The sequence below is a fragment of the Dama dama genome, chromosome 11 (assembly GCF_033118175.1).
Source record: "Dama dama isolate Ldn47 chromosome 11, ASM3311817v1, whole genome shotgun sequence".
NCBI lineage: Eukaryota > Metazoa > Chordata > Mammalia > Artiodactyla > Cervidae > Dama > Dama dama.
In genome coordinates, this window is record NC_083691.1 from 88,794,108 (window position 1) to 88,810,930 (window position 16,823).

Here is a 16,823-nt window from a genome sequence, read left to right on the forward strand (position 1 = left end):
GGAGCCCTGCAGCAAGGAAGTGATTTCCTGACATTTCTTAACAGAAGAATCTTTCTGATGTTTGTAAAAAATACTAGACAGGTGGCTGGGAAAGAAGGAACGTCAGCATCTTAGTCTCCATTCTCCTGTCTCTAGACTGGACATACCTAGTGATTCTGGAGAGATTATGGCATGTTGGATTTGGAAGACTGTCTAGAGAAGATAAGGGCCACAGATGTCTGGCCAGCCTTGGCTCTGCCAGGCTTCCAGCTACACAGAATCCTCGTCCTCCCCATCTGCATGAAGGCAGTCCTCACCCATTGACAGCTAGTGCTATCTCCTCTCCCCACCCCCACCCTCCCCCACTGTGCAATTAGGTTTAGAGCTCGCATCCTAGGGCAAGGCTACTGATCAGACCCCTTTGGGGTTTGTTTTTTACATTGATTTCTGTGCATTGCTGTAACTAGTAAGCCAGCTCTCCAATTGGCCTGACAGCCTCAGCTCTGGAAGATGCAGTTTATTTTCAGCTGTTCAATCACATTCATTAACTCCTTTTCTATTTTTTTTTTAAAAGGTTTACAATGGTAGTTTAAAAATCTTTGATTTCCACTGGCTGAAGTAGGACGAAAGCTTCACACCTGACATATTTCAGTGTTGTCTTGGTTTCTTCTTTGGGGTTTGGCTGCCAGACGGCTAAGACTTTGAGACTCTTGCCCATCCTGGTTAGGGAACTGAAAGGCTACCTGTGGACCGTTGGTACTGCCCAGGGCCCTGGACAAGTACATTCTCTCCTTAAGCAAACTCACTGCCTCTGCAGCACTGGGTTCACTGTGGGGAGTGTTGTTGCTTCCCCAGGTGAGCTCTACATTGGTGGCCAAGAGCACTTCTACATGGAGACTCACTGCACCATCGCTGTTCCGAAAGGTGAGGCAGGAGAGATGGAACTCTTCGTGTCCACACAGAACGCCACGAAAACCCAGGTAGGAGTCCAGCAGGTCAACAAGGGGCCAGGGGAGAGGGAGACATGGGCTGGTCCAGGAGGGGACGCGAGGGTGGTAGTCTGAAGTCAGGCCCTGTCTCCAACAAGTTGGTATGACTGAACCTGTTATACAACCTTTCTCATCTATAAAACCGCGCCTGGCATGGATGCTGTAATGATTAGATACGTTTTAAAACTTGGATAGAGCCTAGAAAGTGTTAGCTTTTGTCATTCCAGTGCTGTATTGCGTTGGTCAGATCATATCTGACCTCAGTTTCCTCATCTGTTAAATGAAGGAGTTGAGCTTAATGACAGCCACGGGGACCACGAGATGATCTGCGGGGGCTCAGCTGGTCCTCATTTCTCCATTGTGTGTAACATGACAATGGTTGCCAGTGTTTTTGGCAACTGGTCTTCCCCTGGTGACCCACCAGTTCTTGGCTAAATGGAACGAGTTTTGACCCTGATAGTATGCTGTGGACAGCTGCTCACCCCTCTGATTAAAACAAGTAAACAAGTATGTGAACTCAGTGGGCAGTAACTGATGTGTGCTGGACCCTGGCACCACTACCCAAGGGGTGCCCTGGGGCAGGAGGGGGACTCTTGAATCAAGGGATTTCAGAGTTCACAGCAATGATTAGGCTTCTGTGTGTCAGGTAGGCTCTGGGTCAAGCATGAAGAAAGTCCTGGTGATGCATTCACTGAGAGTATTTTGTTTTTTCGGCCACAGTCCTTCGTTGCAAAAATGTTGGGGGTTCCAGTAAACCGGATTTTGGTCCGAGTGAAGAGAATGGGAGGAGGCTTTGGAGGGAAGGAGACCCGGAGCACCCTGGTGACTGTGGCTGTGGCCCTGGCTGCTTACAAGTGAGTTCCAATGGGCTCTGGGGAGAAAAACAAGGCTGCCTCTGCTGGGAAGACTTCCTGGGTTTCCTTTGTTGGGAAGCAGATAGCTTTTGCTTGGAATTTGCACAGCCCTCTGTTTATAGGACTCTTGAGTATAGGGGTGAAGGCAGTATCACCTGGCTCATTGTGTCCATATCTTATCTCCTCTATCCAGCTGTGAGGACCCTGATGGCAAGGACACACCCCACACCCCATTACCCACATCTGTATACCTCTACCTTGTCCCTCACAGTGTCCTGGTGGAAAAAGAAGGCTTCCTTGCAGTTTTTATCTCTGAGATTCACCGGGTTTGGTTGTTGTAGAGATTTCTCACACTCTGGTGTCTCCCCCAGGACCGGACACCCGGTGCGCTGCATGCTGGATCGTGATGAGGACATGCTGATAACTGGCGGCAGACACCCCTTCTTGGCCAGATACAAGGTTCTAGATGTCAGGGGTTGTGCTGGGTGTGCAGTGTCATCTGCTTAGGAAACTGGGGATGAAGATTCAGGGATCCTGGGATATACTCTAACTTTTCTCATGATAACCTATAGAAGTTCAAAGAAGAAATAGCAAGGAGAGAAATTCAAATCAGCCAACAGCAACATAGGAGGGCAATGCAGGCCAGCTCCCAGGAGATGCCCCAGGTTGCTATGCACGACTTCTGTGAAATTGCTGTGGTCCAAATCTTGTCTTTGTCCACTCAGGCTCAAACACAATTTATCAACAGACCTGGGGTAAATCCATCCCGCAAAGTGGCCTAACGTTAATGTGCTATAATCCTGGGAGCCCTCTGTCTGCACAAGCTGGTTTTGAAGAGCTCCTCTTTGGCCTCTTCTGACTTCATTCCATGACTTAACTTACCAAAAGAAACTGTTTTACTGTTTTTCTCATTCCCAAATTCTTGTGAGCTCCAAGCAAGTAGCTTGGTCTTTGGAGATTTCAGGTTCCTCGCTCACGAAATGGCCTGTCAGGGTTTGTTTGGCTAGTTCACACGAGGTTGGGGATGTGGAAGCATGTTCATGCTTGTGCAAAGTGTAACTTTTGCTGTCTGCTGCCCAAAAGCTATGAGCGGGTCTCTGGTTTCTCTTCCCAACATTCCCCTCCCTGGCCTGTCATGACCAATGCTCTCTTTTCTACCTCCTCACTTCTGCTGGTAGAACAGAAGCCAGGAGTAGAGAGGAAGAAGGACAAGTGCAGGGAGAAGGGTCCATCAGTGGGAGATGTTAGTTCCTTTCTTCTTTACCTGTGAAGTCTGCGGATCTCTTTAAGTTCTCCTTCATTTCATGGTGTGATGTCTTATTCTTTCTGTCTTTTGCAGGTAGCTTAAGTGGGAGGAGATGGTTAGAGACAGACAGAGGGAGGGAACTATTGAGCTCACTCTCCTTTTTACCAGGTTGGCTTCATGAAGACAGGGAAGATTGTGGCTCTGGAGGTGGATCACTACAGCAATGCCGGGAACAGCCAGGACCTCTCTCACGGTGTATGTCAGACCTGCCCCTGCATCCTGGGGTGACTGGGAGGTCCATGTTATAGCATGGACCATTCCTTCATTCCTTTTTATTGATGAAGAATATTCCATTGTATGAAAGGACCATATTTTGTTTCCCACTCACCACTAGATGGACAATTGGGCTATTCCCACGCTTTAGTTTTTATGGACAGTGCTGCTTTGAATCTTCTCATATGACTCAGATTTTTGTCATTTTGAAAATTAACAAAGTTACCTTGATGGTACTATCTTTGTTTTTTAAATCTTAACTTTATGACTATATTAGTTATATATGTATAGATTCCTGTAAAAAAGAAATTTCAAAAAAATAGAAGTTCTCTATTATTCCCACTTTGGACATGCTAAGGGCTTCTCTAATTGGCTCAATTTGGAAGCTTTATACTTCAGATCTAGGATAAGAAACTGTTCAGAAAAGAAAACATTTCTAGTAGTCTTACTAACTATAAAACTTGCTTCTTGATGTTATAGGAAAATCAGGTCGAGAAAGATACAGAACTTATCCCCAAAGATTTTACAAGTGTTAAAATTCAACCCAGCAAATATTTATTGAACCCCTAGGGTGGTGACATAAAGAATATGACATTGTTTCCACCCTCAAGAAGGTTACAATATGGTGGAGACAGACAATAAAAGACAAAATGAAATAGAAGTACAATTGACAAAGTACTAAGGGAAAGCAAAAAATGGAATTGAGACACATAAAAATCATCTAGGATGACTAACACTGAAAAGCAACCTGTGGGAAAGAGACTGTAAATGGAGAAGTAAACTAAAGCCAAAATGAAACAAACAAAAGCTATCATTTAGCTCATCAAAGAGACGAGTCATTATACTTTAAAGAAAGAACAGAATGCTATAAAAATGGAGCAGTCCAAGAATAAAAATGAAGTCTTGTGAATTAAAACTGTGAAAGCAGAAGTGTTGAAAGAAACTGAAGGCACTCTCTTAAAAAGGAGGAAACAATGGGGAAAACAGTAGAGAAAATACAAGAAAATCTGAGGACCCATCCAGGAGAGCCAAATAATAGAAGCTTCAGAAACAAAGAATAGAAAAAAGAGCGAGGAGGAAAACTGTTAAGAAGGAATTCAAGAAATTTCCCCAAACTGGTGGGCATACATTTTGAGGTTAAGAGAGCCCATCCAGGAACCAGCACAATAAAGGAAAATAGACTTATGGTAGTTCTATTCCTAGTTTTTAAAGGAATCTTCATACTGTTCTCCATAGTGGTTGCATCAGTTTGGCCAATTCATGTTGATGTATGGCAAAAACCATCACAATATCGTAAAGTAATTATCCTCCAATAAAGTAAATAAATAAATTTTAAAAATATTTTTTAAAATAAAAAAAAAGAAAATAGACTTATGCTAATTTACATCACTGTGAAAGTTCAAAAACCAGGGGACAAAGGAGATTTCACAATTTTCAGGGAGGACAAAACCAGGACTCATTCCAAGAACTGGAAAGGTATTGATTAGATTTCTCAATACTGGCGAGCTAATGCTTTCAAAATGCTGAGGGTAAACAAGAAATTTATTTCCAACCTGGAATTCTATATACAGCCAAATCATGAATTAAAAGTGAGAGCAGAATAAAGACATTTCAGACAGACAAGTTCTCAAAAATGCACCTCTCTATATACTCTTTTTGGAAAGATATTGAAGGTTGTACTCCAATAATATGAAGGTGTAAAACTAAGAAAGGGGAAGACATGGAAATCTAGAAAGAGGAAATGCAATGTGGAGAGAGGCAGAGGGAATCATGGGATGAATGTGAGGGGAAAACCCGTGAGTGACAGCTGAACAGACGCATCAGACTGTAGCACGCCAGGCTCTTCTGTCCATGGAGTTCTCGAGGCAAGAATACTGGAGTGGGTTGCCATTTCCTTCTCCAGGGCATCTTCCCAACCCAGGGATCAAACCCAGGTCTCCTGCATTGCAGGCAGATTCTTTACCCTCTGAACCACCAGGGAAGCACCACCACTGACGCCTGGGGAAGCCAATTTAAATGAAAGTTGGTCAGAAGGCTCCAGAAACAATGTCTTCAAAAAGATGAGACTGATAGAAAATCAAATATGTTTGAACATATTGAAAACAGCTTTTTAGAAATATGTGAATAGAAAACAAAGCCAGTGTAAAACGTAAAGATAATTATTAGCTCCAAGGAGGAAATATTATCAATAAAGAGAGAAGTAATTCTAGCATAACTCCAGGGCCTGTTCAACTGTAAGTGATGTTTACAGAATTATTAAATGGACTGTTAATATCAATATACTGTCAGATCAATATATAATGATATAGGGATGGAGGGAGACAGGAGGCCAGTGTGTACAAAGAGAAAGAGGGTTGGGGTAGGGGTGGGGGAGGGAGGACTAAATCCTCCTTTTCCATGATGGAAAAACAATGTAAAGGTCTAAACTGAACAAGTCAAGAAATGGAAATGTAAACACATTATTTAGAGACGTGGAAGACAATGTTAACAACTGACAGAAAAAGTGGTTGCTTCTGGGGAGTGGAAGGAGGAGTGTGGAGGGGCTACTGGTTTGCATTACATGACTTATGGAAGTATTAGATTCTTAGAACTATTTGTAGTACCGGTTTAATGGGAATAAAATCACCAACTTTTTAAAAGAGGCAAACAATCAATCCTAACTGGAGAATCTGGGAGGGACTTGCTCATGTGGGAGCCGAATGGGGATTTTAGCAGGTGGATATGGTGGGAAGGGGCATTAAGGTGAGAGTAACAGGCTATCAGAAAAGAGGATAAAAGATACACTGGGGAAAGGTCAAAAAGTGTCCTGAATTCCATACTTAAAGATATACAGACTTTATTCTGGTGTTAACAAGGGGCACTTTGAAGCAAGTGCTTTGAGTAGCTATGATCTTACCTTTTAGCATGAAGCATAGATTAGAGGGAAGAGACGCAGGCCAGGAGTGCACTAAGGAGGCAGTTGTGATATCACAGGAAAAAAGTACTGCGGGCCCAAAGAAGAGCGGTTGACTGTGGGGCTGGCAAAGGCAGGGATGGGTGCAGCCCTTGAAAGCCCGCCTCCTTTTTTGAGGAGCCAGTGAGATCCATGCACGTTCTCTCCCAATTTGGTTGCTTGTGTGTGCTTCAGATAATGGAACGAGCTCTATTCCACATGGACAACTGCTATAAAATCCCCAACATCCGGGGCACTGGGCGGCTCTGCAAGACCAACCTGTCCTCCAACACGGCCTTCCGGGGCTTTGGGGGGCCCCAGGCCCTGTTCATTGCTGAGAACTGGATGAGCGAAGTCGCAGTGACCTGTGGGCTGCCTGCAGAGGAAGTAAGCTGGGAATATGGAGGAACAAGTCAGAGGGGCTTAGCCTACTTTGGGAATATGGAACGAGTCAGTGGGTCTTAGCTTAGTTCGTATTTTGGACATCTCCGTCGCGGTGGAGGATGGGCAGGCGCTGGGGAGGGGCGGGAAGCCCCACTTCCGGTTACGCCCCCTGGTCTGTTGCCACGGCAACAGCCTCGGCATCTCACTGCTTGGGAAGGTGCGGCGGAAGAACCTGTACAAAGAAGGGGACCTGACCCACTTCAACCAGCGGCTCGAGGAGTTCAGCGTGCCCAGGTGCTGGGATGAGTGCCTGAAGAGCTCTCAGTATTACGTTCGGAAGAGTGAGGTCGACAAGTTCAACAAGTAAGCGCCGCGGGGGAGGAGCCTGATGTTCTGGGGTTCTCTAGGGTTTCAGATTTTATAGCCTTTTCGCTTAACTCAAAATAATAACTTACTAGATAGCTGAGAAGGCTGCTGCGTTTGCTGACTCATCCATAGCCATCTCTTTGAGATCCTGAAATGTTCTGCAGCCCAGGGGCCCCCGGGTCACAGCACTTAGTATCATAGCAGTGTGGTTCATCTTCACATGTTTGTATGCCTTCTGGGCAGACGATGCTCTGAAAAGCCAAGGACTAAGAACGCCATAGTTACTTGCCTGCCTCTGACACCAATCTATAAATGTGACCTTGGTAGTCACTCCATCTCCTTGCGCCTCAGCTTCATCACCTGCAGAGTGGGGATAATTGTGCTGGCCTCCTCTCTCACAGAGTTACTTGGATAAGCAAATATACAGCACAGAGGAAGTATTATTAGCAACAAGCCACAGTTCTTCCCTGGCACCATCACAGTCCAAGACCACGAGAGCACTCTGACCCAATCCTGATCCCTCTCAGGGAAGCAGAGTAATGACTCTTTAAGGTCGAGACTGTCGAGGCTGGGCCTTGTTCCAGCTCCACTGGAGGATCCAGAACCCAAATGCCCACTGTTCTCACTTTGTCTGCCCAATCAAAGCACAACTCACTTATGACCAAGACTGAGTGGGCACTTCCAAGGACGCCTTGTTCCAGTTTTACAAAGATTGCATAAAACATGTCCAATCTGAAATGAATGTGGTGGAGAAGTTACTATGAGATTTTTTTTTCTTTCCTCTAGGAAGAATTGTTGGAAAAAGAGAGGATTGTGCATAATTCCTACCAAATTTGGAATAAGCTTCACAATTCCTTTTCTAAATCAGGTAATTGCTTTGTATAATTTTGTCCATCTTCACTGCCCTGGGGTCCCATTCCCCTCTCTTTGCGCTGTTGCAAGACTTCCCAAGTGGCACAGTGGTGATGAATCTGCCTGCCAATGCAGGAGACACAAGCAATGCAGATTTGATCCCTGGATTGGGGAAGATCCCCTGTGGGAATCTGGCAATAGGAAATGGCAACCCACTCCAGTGTTCTTCTCTGGAAGATTCCATGGACAGAGGAGCCTGGCAGGCTATAGTCCATGGGGTTGCAAAGAGTCAGACATGACTGAACATGACACAACAAGAACACATTGTCATGGGAGCAGGGCTGACCAGAGGAACTCTCTGCTGTTTAAATGAAATTGAATTTGTACATCCCTATTTGACCTGGGGTCAGTACCTAGTTATTATCTTCCTGACTTTTGGACTATGGACAGCTGCTCTGCCTTTCTGATCCCATCTGTTTGTTTAGAGAAGAGGGACAAACATATATGACTGCCCTCCCTCTGAGGACAGGTGATAGAGAGATATATTTTTTAAAAGTTTTGCTAACTACTGAAGGTATATATTATTAAATCATGAGATGTATACTACTTTGATTTTTTTTTTTGGTCTGAGGTTTCTATTCAAAATGTTACTGCGGGTTTTCTTTTTCCTGGGCTCCAGTACTTTTGGTCCCGGGCCTTAAACTGAGTTAGGATTTGCTGAATTTTGTGTTTGGCATTTTTGTTTTCCTTTAGGCAGGAGCCCTGATCCACGTATACACAGATGGCTCCGTGCTGGTGAGCCACGGGGGCACAGAGATGGGCCAAGGCCTTCACACCAAGATGGTCCAGGTGAGCAGTCTGGAGACAGTGTGCATCCTCCCCAGCACTGTGATATCTGGGTGAGGTAAGATGCTGTGAAAAAGTGAACAGTGCCCCCTACCAGAAGCAGAGGCAGGCCCAGATTCTGGCCCTTGCCCAGCTGCTTGTTTACATGTGACCTTGGGCAAGCCTGCTCCTCTTCTTGGCCTCAGTTTCCCCATCTATGCAAAGGTTGGTGATGATTCGGGCCACTTCCATCACCAGCACTCAAGGGGTCTGTGCCAGTGTGTAAGGTGTGTGTTAAAGGTAACTGGCTTCCCTCACACATGTGAGACTCCTCTCAGTGGAGCTGGATTAGAGTTGTCTCACCTGCTTGGCTTGTGGGCACTGGCCAAGCTGAATCTTTTTTAAAGCCAGGGTTAGTTTTAAAAAGGCATCGTTCATCACCATCAGGTTTATGAATATTTTGAATCCAACCAAACCACTCCATAAAGTGTTACTTCAGATTCAGACTGATGTGAGAACATCCCAGCCTCAGTAGACTTGTGGTTTATGAAATTATTTTCTTGCCTGTTAAGAGTGAATCTGAATCCCACCCTGGGGAGAAGGCAGCCAAGCCCTGCCAGGCCCTTCCCTGGAAGGTAGTGTCCTCTCTGTTTGCAGGTGGCCAGCAGAGCTCTGAAGATCCCCACCTCTAAGATCTATATCAGCGAGACAAGCACTAACACGGTGCCCAACTCCTCTCCCACGGCCGCCTCCGTCAGTACTGACGTCTATGGACAGGCCATCTACGTAAGGAGCCTCGGGGGCTGCTGAGATGAGGGCCAGCCCAAGGCCGGGGGCCGGGAGAGTCCCCGGGTAGGAGCTGCAGTGGTTCCCTTGTGGGCTTTTGGTGGTGGCTTGCCTCTGGTTCTCTTCATCGGGAGGACACCAAGCCAAAAGAGGGGCCCAGGAACCATTATCGCGTCCATCAAGGCCTGGAAGGATGAGCGTGGGGGCGTGGGGAGGGGAGTTGGAGGAATGCAGGGGATTCTGGGAGGACACACACCCTGGTGGTAGAACTGAACGGGAGACAATGGATCGAAATTGAACTTTGATTGGGGGTCAGCCAGGTCAGACCCCGTGCTTCCCCCTGCTCTACGGTGGGTAATGTCATCAAACAAAGGAGTTTGAAGGGAGAAGACACCTCCTTAGGGATCCTTCAGCATTTCCCCCTCTTGTCAACTTCAGGACTGAGTTGTGAAGTGCTCTCCACACAAGGGCCAGTGGCTCCTACCCTGGACCTGGGACGTTCCTGAGAGGGTGGCACGGCTGTCTGAGCAGCACTCTGGGCACAGCATTGCTTGGAGAACCTCAGGGTTTTGCTTGAGTTGGGGAATGCAGAGGACTGATGTGTCTGCCATGTGGGCTGTCTCCTTTAGGAAGCTTGCCAGACCATCCTGAAAAGGCTGTTACCCTTCAAGAGAAAGAATCCTGATGGCTCCTGGGAAGACTGGGTAAGTTTGCAGACAAAAGAGAAATTAAGAACAGGGCTGTGTCCCCAACCCTGGGCAGGAAGAGGAGGCCAGGATCTAGTCACACAGGCAAAGAGAAGTTAAGGTGTCTGTATGCTTTCACAGGAGAAGCAAATGTTCAGCCTTGCTGGCCGCCTTCTCTACAGCATTCATAGTTGAGGGAAGTCACTTGAGAATTTTTGATCCAAGATCTTGACAGCCCTGAGGGAATTGGGCTTGCCCTGAGCAGCAGAAGATGGGAGTGACTGTTATTCCTGCCTTGCTGAGAATTCTTCCCTCAGAGCTCATCTGACATCCCATTCATCTGCAGTCTTGAAGAGTCTCTTTTTCTTCAAACCTCCATTTCTGAGAGGGCTGCCCAGGAGTCTCCCCCATTACCCAGCTCTGGGATCTGGGTCCACAGAGACTCTTGTCTGTGAGGAAACAGGGAAAAAGACACTGTGTCCACGCTCAGTCATTTCAGTTGTGTCTGACTCTTTGCGACCCCATGGACTGTAGCCCGCCAGGCTCCTCAGTCCATGGGATTTCCCAGGCAAGACTACTGGAGTGCGTTGCCATGCCTCCCTCCAGGGGATCTTCCTGACCCAGGGATTGAACCCATGTCTCTTGCTTGCCAGGCAGATCTTTACCACTGAGCCACCTGGGAAACACCAAAAGACATTACCCACAAATTTATATCATCCCTGTGATTTTAGAGTGATACAAGCACTCATGAGAAGAGTGAGCCCTGTTCTCTAATTTCTGGTTTAGAAGCCTGCATGTCAGAAACCCTCAGAGGGAAGCTGCAAGGCAGTGTCTCTCGGGTGGGAGACTCAGCTCCACCCACAAGCAAACATGCAATGGTGGCCCCACTTGACCTTCCCCTCATGTTGCAATGAAAGGACTGGATGCAATAGTAACCCATAAAATGGGTTCATGACCACACATGAACCAACTCAGATTGTACAGCTCAGTTCAGTTCAGTCGCTCAGTCGTGTCTGACTTTTTGCGACCCCATGAATTGCAGCACACCAGGCCTCCCTGTCCATCACAAACTCCCAGAGTTTACTCAAACTCATGCCCATCGAGTCGGTGATGCCATCCAGCCATTTCATCCTCTGTCGTCCCCTTCTCCTCCTGCCCCCAATCCCTCCCAGCATCAGGGTCTTTTCCAATGAGTCAACTCTTCACATGAGGTGGCCAAAGTACTGGAGTTTCAGCTTCAGTATCAGTCCTTCCAATGAACACCCAGGACTGATCTCCTTTAGGATGGATTGGTTGGATCTCCTTGCAGTCCAAGGGACTCTCAAGAGTCTTCTCCAACACCATAGTTCAAAAGCATCAATTTTTCTGTGCTCAGCTTTCTTCAGATTGTACAAGTCTCCCTCAAAAGAGTCAAAGAAAATAAGCTGTTTCTCCTAGATCTACTCATCTTATTGTGCCTCACACAGCCTGTCCTTCCCTGTCCACATTCATAGATACAAATGAATGTGGGCTGATTTTGGTAGTGTGGATTTTAGCATGGATTTGTAAGGCAATGTAAATGTTTTCAACGCCAGTCTCTACAATCTGTTGACCTGGGCTTTGTCTTCATCTACTGGCCATGTAGTCCAGTGTTCCTTATAAGCGGGTAACCCTCCAAAAGGGTTTTATCAGAAGAGTGTGATTGGGACATGACAGACATCAAAGCTCTTTAGTGTCTGTACTGTATTGAAAAAGCAAGCTATTACTGCTACCACTACTATCTATGTATATATTTGATATCAAATAGTAAAGATCCTAGAGAAATTCTTTCTGTAAACATTAGTTTTCTCATCTGTAAAATGATTATAGTAATACTACTGATCTTATAGGGTTGTACTGAACATTAAGTGAGGCAGTGTCTGCAAAGGACTCAATAGCATCTTTTATATAGTAAAGTGCTTGGTAGTTGACAATGATCATGATGCAAGCTACATCAACAACAAATTAAATTTAGAGCTGTGAATATTGAAAGAGAGAAGAAAGGAAGGAAGGAAGGAAGAAAAAAATAAAAATTTATTATGTAGTTGTTGTTTGGTCGCTAAGTCATGTCCAACTCTTTGCAACCCCATGAACTGCAGCACACCAGGCTTCCCTGTCCTTCACCGTCTCCTGGAGTTTGCTCAAACTCATGTCCATTGAGTCAGTGATGTCATCCACTATCTCATCCCCTATTATCCCCTTTTCCTCCTGCCTTCAATCTTTCCCAGCATCAGGGTCTTTACATCAAGTGGCCAACGTATTGGAGTTCAGTTTCAGCATCAGTCCTTCCAGTGAATATTCAGGATTGATTTCCTTTAGGAGTGACCGGTTTGAGCTCCTTGCAGTCCAAGGGACTCTCAGTGAGAGTCTTCTCCAGTACACAGTTCAAAAGCATCAATTCTTCAATGCTCAGCCTTCTTTATGCTCCAACTCTCACATCCATACACGATACTGGAAAAACCATAGCTTTGACTATATGGACCTTTGTCATCAGAGTGATGTCTCTGCTTTTTAATACACTGTCTAGGTTTGTCATAGCTTTTCTTTCAAGGAGCAAGCATCTTTTAATTTCATGGCTGAATCACTGTCTGCAGTGACTAAAGAGAATGGATGGAGTGGTGAACAATTTTATTAATAGATCACAAGGCTAATATGTTAAGTAAGGAATGAGCATTGTACAGAGTTGCTGTCGTAATGGCCAGAGTAGGGAGTCATCACAGGAGAGGTGGATGAAGAGGGCAGCTTGATTGCCTTCCCTGATTGTTGAGGGAAGAAAGGGGTTTGGACAGATATAGCAGAGGAAGCACATAAATGAAGGCGCAGAAGTGTAGGGATGAGAAGGATTGGGAGAGAGTTAACGCTGGAGTTTGTTTGGAGTAGCAATGAGGTGTGTGTTACCGAAAGCCAGAGAGAAGACTGGAATCCTTACTGTCAGGCATTTGCTCAGTGGCTCTGTACACAATGCAGAATCACGGAAAGCTCTAGAGTAGGTGAGTGACAAGGACTGTATGGTGTGTTAAGATGATCCCTCTGACTGGACTGGGCTACACGGCAGGGAGGGAGGTGACTTGAGGCTGGAAGACCAGTTAAGAGGCCGCTGTGGTGCTCCAGGCTTCAGATGACCAGTGCAGGGGGTGGTGGTGAAGAGCAGGAGGTGCCATGTGGAAGCGAGAGTCACTATTGAGAAAAAGCTGATCAGCTTCCAGGTGAGGAGGAGGAGCTCTTGAAAGCTTAGCGCCGGGCCGGGGTTTCTGGAAGCCATGCTTCCCCCTTCCTGATGGCCGTTCCATCTCCTCAGGTCATGGCTGCCTACCAGGATAGAGTGAGCTTGTCTGCCACTGGATTTTACAGGTAAGTAAGGTGCTGACCTTGCCCCTCTCACCGTGTGTTGTCATCCTAACCTCTGCTGGCCCCTCCAGCACTGCACTCTGTCAGCCTTTGGTCAGTAGAGAGCAGGTCCCCCAAAATGCTTCTCTCTCCAATGGACTTCCACTAACTTCAGTGTATTGAAGTTGCCCTGAAATACGTGAACCTACCAAGCTATGTGCCAAAAGCATGACCTATCATATCGAAAGACCTCTGTTCTAGTTCTGGTCTTAAAGTCTACTATTCCACTTGGGGAGTCACTGGTCCCTCTCTGAACCTGTCTCCTCTTTTATGACATAACGGGCCCATCAGCAGCCATGCCCCTCAGCATTCTCCTGTAAGAACCAGGGGCGTCTGGTGTTCTGAGGGTTACCCACGTGTGTTACTGTGTGCTCTGCGTCAGATTGCTTTAACAGACTCTCCTGCAAAAGAATGAGAGGAGGATCTAGAGCACATGGTCTTGTTACAAAATGCAGAGTAGAACATAAAATGAGATTTAGAAAAAAGTGTCTTCTGCAACTTGAAAATTCAGTGAGACCCTGTTTCAGCAGAGGCCCTGCCTGTCTGATCTAGAAGCTGTGAAAAGAAATGATCATATTTACTGTTAGCCATAATGTCTTAGCTTTCTCTGGGAAATCTATCTAGGACCTTTTCTTTCATGGATCAGTGGACGTGGAAACTAGTTCAATGATCTAGTGTGAAAATTTATAAATATATAGACTATATATGTAATATAAATACATACATGTATTTTTTAGAGCAAAGCAGTGTTTTGCCAATGCTCCCTGGTTGTGTAATATTTGACCTACACACACACAAACCAATGAAGATTTTCTCATAAGTTCCTATTTCATTGTTAGAGTTGATAGAACTGGAGCTTTATCAGGGAACACCCAGATGAACTTGATGAGGTTAGAGGTCAAAGAACCTGGCCATCTCTTGGGAGAAGCCTTTTCCCTCAGTCCTGTATTGGTTTTGTTTTCGTGCAAATTCTTATCGCATCAGCTCACATTATTCTTTCTGTGTAAGGTATAGAGTAGCTCAGGTGTAGAGTGCTATAAACAGAGAATACACACACACAACCAATGTAACTCATGCAAAATTGGAATCATAGTATAAGATATTCAGGATTGAAAAAAAATGTCACATTGATACTTGGCAGAAAACAACAAAATTCTGTAAAGCAGTTATCCTTCAATTAAAATAAATTAAAAAAAAAAAAAGAAATGAACCAAATCTAAAACCTAACACCAAATGCTGGAATAAACTTACTAATAAATTTTTTAAAAGGAAAAGAAAAAAGAAAAGAAAAAGAAGGTAAAAAAAAATTTGCTTTTTTTTAATAACCCTTTGCTCAAATCATCTGTTAAAACTTAGGAGGGGTCCGTAGATGAAGAATAATAACAGGTGGCTGCACCCATGTTGGCACGGGTTACTGATCTTGTTACCTTTCACCTTGAGAAAGGTGAGCAGCCCCAGGTGCGCTTGTATGAATAGCCCAGGAGCCAGCCCAGAAGGAACCTTTGGTTCTGAGATCTTGAATTCTAATTCAGTAGATCCTTTGAAGTGTGATTTCCACGTCCTTCATGAGCTCAGGCAATCCTCTCACCTCTGTTTCTACCACATAGAGGCCAGCATGCTGGGACCCTGCACTGCTCAGCTCTGCAGAATGATTCATATGAAGGCCGTTGGCAAAATGGAGCAGCGACAAGGGGCAAGATGCTCGGGCGTGCAGGGGTTTCATGGACACGTTCAGAGTGTTCAGAACTCACAGGCTTTTTAAAGAACAGCTGAATAAAAAATAAAGCCTTTAGGGTCTTAAGATTTTATGGGACAAACTGTTTGTATGTGTATGAGTTGGGAGGGGGGACATGTTCATCTTATTCATATGTGATGTTTTCTCTTCTCCCCAGGACACCCAACCTTGGCTACAGTTTTGAGACCAACTCAGGGAATGCCTTCCACTATTTCACCTACGGGGTAGCTTGCTCAGAAGTGGAAATTGACTGCTTGACAGGGGATCATAAGGTGAGAAGTTTGCAAAACTTTACTATGGAGGGTAAAAGAGAAACATCTAAAACTGTAATACAAAGAGCAGAGGAATGAACTTTCTGGTTGGGAAAATTATGTGCTAAATCATGACTTGGCAAACTTCCTGTAAAAAGCCAGAAAATAAATATTTTAGATTTTCTGGGCCACAGAGACTTTGCTTCAGTTATTCCACTCTATCTTGTAGTGTGAAAACAGATATGAATGTATGCAAAGAAATGAGCGTGACTGTGTTCCCACAATATGTAATTTATGCACCTGGAATGTGAATTTCATATTGTTTTCATGTCACAACATATTCTTTTTATTTTTGTCAGTCATTTAAAAACATGAAAACCATTATTAGCTCACAAGTTCCACAAAAGCAGGGGATGGGCTGGGTTTAGCCCATGGAATGTAAGCCTTCCTTACATGATCGATCTGGGCTCAGGTTCAAAGCCCCAGGAACCTGGGGGCCTGCCCTTCCTACTCACACTGCTGCCTGAGGGTGCCTGGAGCTCTTTGCTTGGGAGAGAACTATACAGGTTGTTCTTAATAACCTAAGGGTTGCCACGACCCACCTATCATTCCATACATCCCTTTCTTCTCAAACTGCTTTTGTTTTGCTATCCATTCTAGAACCTCCGCACAGACATCGTCATGGATGTTGGCTCTAGTCTGAACCCTGCCATCGATATTGGACAAGTAAGATTCCTGGGGGGTCGGTGGTGAGGGACTTGGCCACTGATGTGTCCCACTGCCTGCTAGGATCCGTGGCCACAGCGTCTCACCTGCTGTTATTTTTAAGGAGGTCTGAGCATGGTGCCAAGTGAGTCCCCCTGAGAGTGGGATTTAGGGGATGAGAGTCCACCCAATTCCTGAGGCAGAAGAGAAATCGACATGGATAAACTTGAAAAGGGCATTCACACAGCAGAAAGCAAGATGATGGGCAATGGGAACATTGAATGTTCAAACACACACATATATGCATGCACACACATAAGCACACATGCATAGTTTGAGAGGGAGCACGGGAGGGGGAGTGAAGATTGAGTTTGGATTCAGTGTGCAGGCAGTGGGGTCTCAGGGCAGAGGCATCTTCTCCCTCTTTATTCCTCCTCCACTGAGGATGGCTGTTGTACTCTAGCAAGTAAATGCTACCGAGCCTGGGGTGGTGGAGGGTCCTGGGAGCAAAAGACACAGGTTCCAGCAAGAGGAATAAAGGAATGGCTGGAAGAA

General features: G+C 45.5%; 1 protein-coding gene across 1 annotated transcript in view; it reads left to right on the plus strand.

Moving 5' to 3' along the window:
* The window catches only part of XDH (xanthine dehydrogenase), a 59,641-nt gene that overhangs the window by 37,730 nt on the left and 5,088 nt on the right, over nucleotides 1-16,823 (plus strand). The window contains exons 21-33 of the mRNA XM_061156313.1: nucleotides 835-959; nucleotides 1,689-1,822; nucleotides 2,194-2,281; nucleotides 3,237-3,323; nucleotides 6,469-6,660; nucleotides 6,875-7,020; nucleotides 7,810-7,891; nucleotides 8,629-8,724; nucleotides 9,358-9,486; nucleotides 10,116-10,190; nucleotides 13,489-13,541; nucleotides 15,470-15,584; nucleotides 16,224-16,289. Coding sequence (XP_061012296.1) covers nucleotides 835-959; nucleotides 1,689-1,822; nucleotides 2,194-2,281; nucleotides 3,237-3,323; nucleotides 6,469-6,660; nucleotides 6,875-7,020; nucleotides 7,810-7,891; nucleotides 8,629-8,724; nucleotides 9,358-9,486; nucleotides 10,116-10,190; nucleotides 13,489-13,541; nucleotides 15,470-15,584; nucleotides 16,224-16,289 — 1,388 coding nt within the window. The remainder of the gene's footprint in view (nucleotides 1-834; nucleotides 960-1,688; nucleotides 1,823-2,193; nucleotides 2,282-3,236; nucleotides 3,324-6,468; nucleotides 6,661-6,874; nucleotides 7,021-7,809; nucleotides 7,892-8,628; nucleotides 8,725-9,357; nucleotides 9,487-10,115; nucleotides 10,191-13,488; nucleotides 13,542-15,469; nucleotides 15,585-16,223; nucleotides 16,290-16,823) is intronic.